Source organism: Vigna angularis, chromosome 1 (genome assembly GCF_016808095.1).
Source record: "Vigna angularis cultivar LongXiaoDou No.4 chromosome 1, ASM1680809v1, whole genome shotgun sequence".
Classification (NCBI taxonomy): domain Eukaryota; kingdom Viridiplantae; phylum Streptophyta; class Magnoliopsida; order Fabales; family Fabaceae; genus Vigna; species Vigna angularis.
In genome coordinates, this window is record NC_068970.1 from 49,602,531 (window position 1) to 49,614,067 (window position 11,537).

Below are 11,537 nucleotides of genomic sequence, written 5' to 3' on the forward strand. Positions count from 1 at the left end.
TTCACATATTTCGTAAATCAAATGCAGTTTTTATTTTATTCCTTTGGTTATCGATTAAAACAATTGAAAAACTTTTTCCAGAAAACTATTTTTTATTATTATTTCCCTTGTGCACTGGCAGAAAGAGTTAGTGCCGCGTGTCAACCCGGAAATGATTTCAACGCATCAACGGCGAGTAACGAGCCACCTCAAAGCGAACACCCTTCTATAAATGACCTACAATCCTATGTTTCTCTTCACTACACACACGTTCTCACTCATCAACTTATTTTCTCTGATATAGTTCAACTAACACTCATAATCCTTTTGGTTTTTACTCTCTCTCTCTCTTTCTCTCTCTCTCTCTCTCTACAATGGCTAACTCCACCGTTGTGTTCACGCTAATCGCTGCATTGTTAGTCACCTCCGCGCTGGCTCAGTCTCCGGCGTCGTCGCCAGCTCTCTCTCCGAAGAGAACACCCGTGGCGGCCACGCCACGTAGTTCTCCATCACCGGCGATTTCTCCTGCCGCCGAGTCGCCGTCATCGTCTCCCCCTGCTCCGGCGCCGAACGCTCCGTCTCCTTCGCCGACCGACATCGACTCTCCGCCGTCGCCTCCCGTATCTCCGGCCGGTGCTCCTTCCGTCACTCCTTCGGCAATCTCCGCTCCGCCGACCGAAGCACCGACTCCCTCGCAAAACGGCGCCGCTTTGAACAGATTCACCCTCGCCGGATCTGCCGCTGCCGTGGTTCTCGCTGCGGCTTTGTTTATGTAGAAGATAGTTTAGTTTAGTGGACTTTTTTTTTTCTTTTTAATGTCGTTGCGAGTTCACACGCGAATTCCTCTTGTTTCATTTTTGTTTTTTTTTATCTTCTTTGATGTGTGAGAGTTGATTCTTTGGATTATTTGGTGTATTGTATTTATGACGAAGATGGTTACTATTGATACACTTTTATTGCTCTTAACTTTTCTCATTCTCACTCTGCTATTCTATTAATAATTTGTTTGTGTCAGTGTTTAGTTGGTTGAACAAGAAAGAAAATTAAATGTGTTTGAACTCGTTCACAACGGTAATGAGATAGTGAGAGTTCTTAAAACACAACAATCCATCGCTTATATCTGTCGCAAAATACAAATATAAGATTTGGGGTTAAGATTGCAGCATGAGTCCAAAACTTAGAGTGAGAAAGTGATTGTTGGTAAAGTCGAATCAAAAGTTGAAATGGGGTCGTTGCGAGGAATCATATGCAATGAACTTCGTTGTTCGTTTTCCTTTACTTTTATTTTTCTCTTTTCAAAAAGTTAAATTGAGAAATTTGAACGAGACCAATGATACTTTGTTACGTTAATTTTTCCTCTGTTTCAGTCTGATTGTACGATGAAAGAACGCATTATTGAGGTTTGGTTGGTTACAGTAGAAAACACAAGATAAGGTCACATGCCTAAAGCAGGACATGTACTACTAACAAAAGACAGGAGAAAGTGTCTCCATTCATTTTGAATAATGTACATTGTAATATACCAGGGTGCCCATTTATCATTATTGATGTACATAGCTATCAAGTGGTCCAAAAATTTAATCTTTAAAACATGCTTTCTTTATTATAACATTTTTTACTTCACCTCAGTTTTATTATTTGTACAATAAGTTTGTACTGAAAGTAACACTTTGATTGCACTGTCGCAAGTATAATTTCAAACATTGATTCTCAGCAGAGGAGCAATCAGTATATGTTCTTCCTGCTGGATATAATGTGAAAACTATTTCAGATTATTCTTTTTATTATCTTAGTCGCAGACGATTTGGGATGTCGAATAATTATAATTGCTTGACATGCACGAGTACAAGTATTATACACTGAATAATTTTGTTATTGTTTCTGTTGACATAACGCCTGCTGTTCGAGAATGCTTATTAAATAATTAGTCACAGTTCTTTACCTTCTTATTAAATCGTTCCGCAAATCTATTAAATAATTAGTCACAGTTCTTTATCTTCTTAATAAATCGTTCCGCAAGTCTATTAAATAATTAGTCAGAGTTCTTTACCTTCTTAATAAATCGTTATTTATAAGGTCTAAAAGAATCTTAATCAATTAATTTACTTCTTAATAAGAATTAATAGAGACTTTAACCGTTTCATAATAACCGTTACGTCATTAATTATACGTGACATTCAAAGATTATCTTAAACAAACAACTACAAGAGATTCTTCATGAATATTACACCGATGACCGACCGGGAATAAATAACCTTGTTCGTTCTAACATGTCACTCAATGATAACAGTTATTGATACATAATTTAACATGCATAATAAAATATAGAGCACCCAAAAATACTTGAATTTGAAAATGTTAACCATTTATAATGACGAGTTTCGTAAGTTAGTTTAATATAAAATTGATTCAGTAAGATTTATATTTATTTATGTAATATAATTGGTTTTTATTTTTATTATATATGAAGTTTTCAATAATATTGAGTGATATAGGAGAGAAAAATTTCACCACTAATATTGTTATATGTTAAATATAAAACGTTTTCCTACATTTATCTATTGATATAGTGTATTTTACATTTAATGTGAAATCATAAAAAAATAATTTTAGATTAGCGTAAATTAATGTTGATAATTAGGAAAGTGGTAAGAATAAATAGGAAGATAGACGGAGGAGAGACAGAAAGTTGGGTGATGAGGGTGGCACTGACATTGTAGCTTTTCCTACGCCGCTCAAACGTGAAAAAAGCAATTATATTATAAACACTCTAATGTATGTGTCGTGTTTATCACAATCATTTTCTTACCCAACCATCCCTCACTTTCATTCATCCTTTCCATTAAAATAAGACCTCCTTCTCACCAAAGTTATTAAATTCTAAATCTTATTATCTACAATTTCAATAGTCAAAATACATAATATTTTAGATATAATAATTTACCCTCGTTTCGACAATTAAACAAAATATTATTATTTGTGGCATCTCTAACTATTTCATATCACTTAAAAATAAAATTTAAGACAATTTAAATATGATTTTTTCTTTTCAATTTCTAAAATGTTTTTTAAAGACAAACTGGTAGAGAGTTTCAATCTTCAAAGCAAGTAATAATTAAAATGAGAGATAATTAACGTTGACAATGTCTCTCAATAAAGTTGGAATCCAAACAATTGTAAAACCCAAAATAAAATTGAATATATTTCTAAATTAAATATATATTTATATTGAAAGTCTCACATAGACTAGAGATAAGACCAATTTATAATATATATATATATATATATATATATATATATATATATATAAATAAATAAATAAGTGAGGTGCAAACTTCACCTTATAAGCCAGTTTTGTGAGATTGAGTTAGGTTTAAAAACTCATTTCTTAATATGGTATCAGATTCATGGTTAGAGAGATTCATGGTTAGAGGTTGAGTTAGGCTCAAAAACTCATTTTCTAATAATCTATTTTATTTATATGTGTTTGAAGTCAATATCCATATATTTAGCTGAGTCTTTATCTGTATACGGATATCCATATATTTAATTGAGTCTTCGTTTATATACGGATAGTGTTTTTGTCAAATGTTCTACTTGAAATAAAATTAGCCTACATTTTGATAATTCTAAAAATAAAATCAAATTAAATTAAGAATTTGAATGAAATTTGAAAGTCTTTCATCCAATAAAAGTTGGTAATTGATATTTAAAATAAGTTCTTGGTGATATAAAAAGTCGAAGAATATTCTCTTTTTGCTTAAAGACGTGCTGCTATCAACAAGCTTGTTACAAGCTGAACAACAGTATAAATTAATCCTTCAAGAAAGAGAAGGGTAATTTTTAAATAAATGTATTTATTTGGACCATTTATCAGAGAAAGGGTGCAGTTTACTCTAACTTTTATCATGATAAAATGAACATACAATGACATTACAAATAGCATAAACATAGCCAACAACAAAATATAATATGCACTTATTGCAGTACACCAATATACAAAACAATATCTACAAGAAAAGTGGTATTAATTTGACATCAATTTTGTGAGGTTAATTAAATCTTCACAATCTTGTCAATTACTGGTTCAACAAAGGCTTGTATATCATCAAGGTCATTCTTGAGTTCTTCAACCTATGTTTCAATAAGGAGGTTAGGAAAAAGTAATGAGCAATCATTTGAATAATTGGTGAAACCATGTGATGAAAGATGTCAGGTATTAAACAAAAAACATTGATTAACAGTATATAAGTACCTTGTGTATGAATTGTTGAGTAAGCTGAGCATCATGTGCTGCTTCTTTTGATGCATGTTCTACCACCAAAGTTGCTTTCCTTAGTTTACCATCCTCTGGAAGCATCTCTGCCACATCTTCAGATACTTTTTCTGCTACGCTTGCCACTTTTTCTACCACTTTTGCCACCGCTTCAGCCTCTTCAATCACAAACTCTGCCTCTCCTGAATTCACATTTTGTTCCCAAACTATTTTCTTAGTATATTTCCAAAATTTAAGAAATTAGATTGTTTGTTGGATATTCCATCTGGAAGAGATTTTCATCTACCTTCTATTCTCTGCAGTTTTTCCCAGTAAGGTTTCCAGAAGGGTAGTAAGACAGAAAGTGTCATGCCCAAAATCCACCTTAACCTCCATGTTCATAAGGAAAAATGCACATTAAATGTTTGAGGTACTATACGAGAACATCACAGAAGATTAACCATCTTAGTACTATCTTATCTAAACACGTTTAACTGTATAATTATGATGGAATCTGGTACATTAGTTAATACTTGCAACTCTATCTTAGTTTTAGGTGGATTTTTCAATGAAACTTAGATCAATGAGTTGGTTATCTTGATATTTGAATATCCATATTTTGGATTTAATTCTGAGTTTGCTGAAAGTTAATTGCACTAGTCTTTAAATTGACAAAAGAAAAATCAGACAGTTTAAATTAACAATTACATCAGTAAAAAATGCTACTAAAGTGATAATATATCACATACATTTATAACCAAAACAGTAATAGATAATTAAACGTAAAATTTAATTTATAAACAAAAATTTTGGAATCTCTAATCAGTAGGAGCAGCAAGGAAATTTAGTGTCATACCAATAAGAGAAGGCAAAACTTTTAGAAGCATGTGCAGGTGCAGCAGGTTCAGGTTGAACCTGCTCATCATTTATTCTGCATGTGAAAAGGTCATAAGCAAATTTCAGAATGTAATATTCAACAGTGAGATTAGGATTTATGGAAGATAAAAGGTTTTGGGGTATACCCTTTTGCATTAGTACTTGTGTTGTTGCTATTGGTGCTGTAGAATTGCAGATTAGGATGAAACCAATGAGCTGTTTCAGGCCTAGCAGCTGACACAATTGGTCTGTTTTTCTGTAATCCAACGTAGCTTGATTGGAACTTGGTGGCACGAACTACATCAAGAACACCTCTGAATTTCAGAGTTATCCACGATGAGCCTCTAAGTGACATATTGAAAGTATTCTTAATCTCTTGACAGAAGTTGGAATGAGAAAAGATGATGGATTCTTGGAAGAGGTTTAAAATAAGCAATTGAATTGTGAGATTGGTTAGTCTTGCAGGCTAAAAACACTAGAGGTGATAAGAAACTAATAATTTGAACGTGAATTTGGTTACTTGAAGCAAAGTTGTGGCCTAAGAAAGGGAAACGTATAAGTGTTGTTGCATGCGTCATGTGTGTGTTCCTTGGAAGTTAGTTCAACCTTTAGGTTTTGAAGGTATAAAGTGTGATAATTTGTTCTACTTTTGGCTTCCCATTTTCTTTGGCAAGTAATTTGGATCATCTAGACGCGTTTCTTCCCAAACATGCAACAAAAAACATGAAAAGAAAAAGGGTTGAATACGTCGAACACAAGAAGAAGAAAAAATTTCTGGGTTGACTTTGCTACAGAAATATGAACAAAATGGTTTAGGCATTAGCAACAAGCTAGTTCAAGAAACGAAGCAATGTTTGCAGTATCTTTTTTAGCCATGACATGTGTATAGTTTGTAACAGTTTTACCTTTCCCTAAGTTAACTCACTTTTTGTTGAAATCTGCTCTCTTGAAAATCAGATATTCACAACGCTTTAACTTAAAATATTGCTTAAAGAATAAGTTCAGTTTCAGACGACGATAAATTAAAATTCCTCATTTCCTGTCACTCATCTAACTTTTTGGATCCAAAGTTTTATGTTTCTTTTAACCTTTTATTTTCCTAAAGGGCAGTGGTTATTGGACACTGAAATTTTTTTTCGTACTCGCAACTTACACTTTAAAAAAATATTATTTCATTATAAGTTTAAACCTTCGGTAAGATCGTCCCCTTTGACAATTTCAATTGAGTCCTTATATTTGTTCGAGAATTTTAATTGGATCTTTATTTTTTTAACAGTCTCAATTAAGTTTATATATTTATAAAATGTCTCAATAAGGTTCAAATATTTGAAAAATTAAGCCAAATAAGTCATATTTATTAAGTTTTCATAGACGACATTAAAATGTGATAACATAGTGCACGTTGATGTAAAAGTGTTTCATTATGTGAAATTCTTTTTTAAAATTAAGAGTTTTTTACGTGGCAAAATTTATTATGGGACAAAATTTATTATGAGAATAAGGTTCGTTCGGCTTCTATCCTAAACCATTCTATCCTAGGCGACCTTTGTGATGACGACAAATGAAGATGGTTCGAAGAGGTGTAAGGAGAAGGCGTACTCTTATGGATTTCTGCAATTTGAGACTTTTACAAATGGGGTTTTGTGTTTAGGGTTCTTCGTGGTTTCTATTTTCTGATGCAGGTGAAAAGCATTGGAGTTCACTATTTAGGGAAGGTGAAGGCGCGAATTGGGGCTGCGCAATTCTAGGGTTTCTGTTTCTGATTTTGGGATGAACTATGTTGATTTTCTGGGTTTGTAGATTAAGAACCGCCAAGGAGAAAGATGGGGACATTAGACTGCTTCTGCGTCATAGCGGAGGTGCATTTGTTCGCTGCTGATTGTGTTTCTGGATGAGGGGAACTCGCGGTGGAGGTTTGAACGATGTTGCTTGCGACGCGAAGAAGAGGCTCCTAGTGGTGGTGTGTTTCGCTTCGCGGCAGCGGCGACAAGGTTGCTCACGGTGGCGATCTCGATGGTGCGGTATATGAAGGCAATGACGGCGGCTTGCGGCATTGACGCCTTCATCGCCAGAGAATTAGAGGTGTGGTATCGCTAGATGTGGCACTAGCTTGTTTGAGAGCTTCTAGCACTTGTAGGATTTGTGGCGAATAGAACAAGAACAATTTATGGTTTGCCATTTTGGGATTTTTACGGTGCTGGTTGGCAAAGAGATATTGATCATGGCTGATGATGGTTGATGAAGTTTTAATGGAGGATGAGATCCTCTGTGGATGAGGAGGAACGAAGCTTGTACGGTGTTTTCTGAATGTTGCTTCCATAATCTTTTCATTTTTTTTAATTTACTAAATTTCATGTCATAATTTAATTATTTTTACTTAATAACATATATACATCAATATATTTATTGTCATCGTAATTTAATGTCAGTAAGTGAAAACTTAAAAGAAAGAGTTTAATTAGTTTAATTTTTCGACTCAATTAAGACATTTTGTAAATATATAAAACCAATTGAAATAATTGAAAAAAAGAAATACCCACTTGAGATTTCTCACCAGGAACCTTTATTATAACATTTAATTTCTTTTTGTTTTTCCAGGATCACGTATAAATTTAAACTTCAAAATCTATTCCAAACTTTTTAAGCTTCCAATTTCTAATATACTCATCCTCTTTTAACTTAATAGGATTTATTTATGTAAAAAAGTCAAATATAATATTTTAGTATTACATAATTGCGATATCTATCTGTAGGTATAATGTGTGGATGAATCTAAATAATAACACTCTTTTGTAGGATGACAAAATTCTTTAGTGTTTAATTAAATTTTATTTTTTTACTTTTTCATTTGCATATATCTATGTGTATATTATATATATATATATCTATATATATATATATATATATATATATATATATAATTCTTTTTTTAGTATACATATTTTATATTCCTATATATTTTACTTTAATTATATTTTAAAATTAAAAATTATATAACAAAAGATAAAACGATACATATTTAAGATTTTTAATTGTATTCCTAATTATATTTTAAAATTAAAAAATAAAAGTAAACCATTCAAATACTAAAAGTGACTATTGCTTTATATGCAATTATATTATATTAATATTATATATAAAGTGTCTCTTTTTCAGTACTATGTTTATAAACTGTGTAGTTTAACATATATATATATATAATATGAAGGATTCAGTAATAATAAGAATAATAGTTTAATAGAAGGATTAGTCTGCTAAACATGTTTAGCATTATAAGGAAGTCATAAGTGAAGCTAACCCAATTAAAAGCGAAGTTGAAAACCATCCACAAATAATAATGAGAAATTTGTCTATAAATAGACATAACAACACCACTCAAATGGAAGGAAGCCCAAATTGAGAAATCGAAAGTGAAGTACACAAAAGTATATATATGAGAGAAGTGGGTGACAAAATTTTAATCTCAAATTTCTATTCATACGTATGTCTGGATGTCTCTCTTTATATATTAATTTTATTAATCATCAAATATATTTATAAGTGCACCTGTCCACTCCTTTATTATAACATAACGGTACGAGTTCTTACCACCCAAACAGTCACACTATGTAAGGATTTATAATAAGTAAATATAAGTAAAACATGAGTAAAACAATTTTACTTTTTATTTATTTATATTATCTTATAAATAAATATAATTCTTAATTAGAAGTTTTAGAGGAGTAAACTATTGCATGAAGGGAAAATGAGTTAGAGAGACTACCCATGGCCAAATTTTCAACTTAATCATTCATATTTAGAAGATTTGAAATTGTCAAACTCCAAAATTTATGGTGAAAGAAGGTAATAGACATATGGCAATGCAAATGCAATGATGATTAAGGATAACAATCATTAATTATTAAATGATCACAATTTCTTTTCAATGCTTTCCACAGTTTATCTTAATTATTTTTCTTGATTCAAATCAGGGGGACATTAGGTCTTTTCTTCTCTTTTAAAAAAGAGAGTTGGACAAATTCAACTGACTTGACCAATTTATCAGATTGTTATGCTTATTTTTCTTCACTAGCTACAAAGTACCAGTGCAATAAAATGTTCGATTTAAAATTTAGATCAATTTAAAATATAAATTGAAAAACAAAAACTTTGAAATGTATTTTAAAAAATTAATATGTCAATTCATTTCTTAGAAAACGAATGTGCATTTATACTTTGGTTAAAATATTGGAGAATGAATATAGCTAACATTTGTGTAATACTGTATATGAAAAATTATATTTGATGAAGGAGAATTAAACGAAAAATAATCATTGTGATATAACTCCAATAATAAGAAAAAGATTCAAAACACTCGTGTTTCTCTTTTCGTTACCTTTTGTGAGTCACTCAATTTTTTTGACATTTTTTATTTCTCATCAAATCGATGTTCCAGAAATCATTAACACCTACAAATTTAATTATAAAGAGATAAATGAAAATAAACAAACATACACAATTAATTAAATTTTTAAAATGTATAACTTATTTTTTTATCTATATTAATATGTAAAGGTAATATATGCATGTTTTTTATATTGTTCTAGATGTTGTGAAAATCGACCTAATTAGTAATCACAGTAATGGACTAGAAGTTAGACCATTTAACTTGATTTAATCCGATTTAACTCAATCCATATAAAAAAAATTAACTTATTTACCAAAATATGAAATAAAATTCTACAAAGTATGATTTAATAACATAAGTTTACTCATGGTAAAGATTAAACTAAAATTAAGATTAAAAATTTTCAAAATCTATCTATATATAATAGAATTGGAGATATAATATATTTTAAAGTTATTTTTTTAACTTATTTCAATCATTTTTTTTAAATATGTATCTATATTGTACCATTCGAGATATGATATGTTTAAAAGTTATTTCTTTAACTTATTTGAATGACATCTTTTCAAAATCTACCTATGTAATTTAAGATTAATATAATTTTCTACAAGCAGAAACATTGCTTTTAGATTTTCGGTAAAAGGTTTATATACATAGAATAATAAAATATATATTTTTATATCTATAATATATTAATAATTGTTTCTTGAAAATTAGAATTCGATATTCGTCAACTATTTTTTTATGAATTGAATTTACCAACACGCCTTCGTTTACACTAGACTAACAAATTTAACATATTTTAATTTGATTTAAAGTGTTTGAGCTCTTTATGTACTCACGGTTATAACAAATTTTATAGACAATTCACTTAATTTATAAATTAAAGACACAAATTTTTTTAATTCACTTAATTATTATGTTACATGGGCTACAATTAGCAAATTTTGCATTTCTTTCTAGAGATTATATTTTTTGTTGTGAAGGACATGGAGGAATAAAAAAGAAACTTAAAGTGTAGAATTGTAGATAAAGAAGAGAGAGGTAAAGGATTTGAAAAAAAAAATTACAAAAAAAAATTATAAAAAATAAATGAATGCATTTTGGAAATTGAAATAGTTTGAGTAGTAATTTGATTTGTGACACGTATGATTTAGATTAGAGTGTTATTTGAGATATGATAATGAGATTAGAGAAGAAGAATGATGGAACACGATTTGCAGAGAAAAAAAGTTGTTAAATGGTTTTGTGGGTTTAAAAAGAAGAAAAAGTAGAAAGCAATGAATTCCCTTAATTCTGGGGTACATGTAACCCAAAGACTAGACCTCATTATATCATTTTCTCTATTTCCTCCTCATTCCCTCCACCATCTACTTTCTTTATACTATCATACAATTTTTTTTTTCTTTTAATAATCACTATTAACATTCTATTATCACAAGTTTAAAACTTATAATTTCATTTAAGAGATTAATCTAATTTTACTTTAAACAACGAGGTTTTAAAATTTTTAGTCTCTCTTGCTTTCATCAAACGCACGGGTGTAATATATTAGATTGGATTATTGTTTTTAGTGGGAAAATTTTGGATTGCACTTGATGCTTTTTACATTTGTCTATTTTTTTGTATTATTATTTATTTTTTTATTTTGATGGGGGAAAATGATTAATCGAATATATATAGTGTGGTGACTTTGGTGGGGGCTCATGGGCCCATTAAATTAGGTTGGAATGTGTTAAGCAATGGATTAATAATTTCATTAGTGAATGATGCATGTTTAGTGTTTATGTCTCTTATCAACTATTCACCATTGTCGTCATTGCCCTTCTAATCATAACTATTCAACCGTGTTCTAAGCATGCTCATGCTTCTTATTATCGCTAATCTTTTCAACCTAACTATTCTTTTCATAACTTAATTTCGTCCAACTCACAAGTCAAGAACCAAATTATTGTTAAATTATCTATAACTATACAACTTTTATTTTATAAATGTTTCTAAACAAAAACAAATGTAACTATAATTATAATTTTTACATAA

The 11,537-nt window shown here is 30.2% G+C and overlaps 2 protein-coding genes across 3 annotated transcripts; one reads left to right on the forward strand and one right to left on the reverse strand.

Moving 5' to 3' along the window:
* The first annotated feature begins 223 nt into the window (after positions 1-223).
* Positions 224-945, forward strand: LOC108322206 (classical arabinogalactan protein 1). The gene has a single exon (XM_017554229.2). The coding sequence runs from the start codon at positions 354-356 to the stop codon at positions 753-755; it is 402 nt and encodes a 133-aa protein (XP_017409718.1). The 5' UTR covers positions 224-353; the 3' UTR covers positions 756-945.
* A 2,908-nt stretch (positions 946-3,853) lies between these two features.
* LOC108322205 (uncharacterized) lies at positions 3,854-5,577 on the reverse strand. 2 transcript variants are annotated; one of them, XM_017554227.2, is made up of 5 exons: positions 5,257-5,577; positions 5,091-5,165; positions 4,542-4,618; positions 4,235-4,437; positions 3,854-4,113 (listed from the first exon to the last, which is right to left on the reverse strand). In XM_017554227.2, exons 1-5 carry the CDS (start codon positions 5,463-5,465, stop codon positions 4,036-4,038), a joined length of 642 nt encoding a protein of 213 aa, XP_017409716.1. In that variant the 5' UTR covers positions 5,466-5,577; the 3' UTR covers positions 3,854-4,035. The 2 variants fall into 2 exon arrangements, with proteins under 2 accessions (XP_017409716.1, XP_017409715.1); XM_017554226.2 differs by having other exon boundaries at positions 4,542-4,624; positions 5,257-5,576.
* Positions 5,578-11,537: the final 5,960 nt, after the last annotated feature.

Coding starts and splice junctions, on each gene's coding strand:
- LOC108322206 (XM_017554229.2), top strand. CDS start 354: ATGGCTAACTCCACCGTTGTGTTCACGCTAATCGCTGCATTGTTAGTC.
- LOC108322205 (XM_017554226.2), bottom strand. CDS start 5,465: ATGTCACTTAGAGGCTCATCGTGGATAACTCTGAAATTCAGAGGTGTT. Junction 5,166..5,256: donor ACAAGTACTAATGCAAAAGG/GTATACCCCAAA, acceptor TTTCACATGCAG/AATAAATGATGAGCAGGTTC. Junction 4,438..4,541: donor AAAACTGCAGAGAATAGAAG/GTAGATGAAAAT, acceptor ATGTGAATTCAG/GAGAGGCAGAGTTTGTGATT.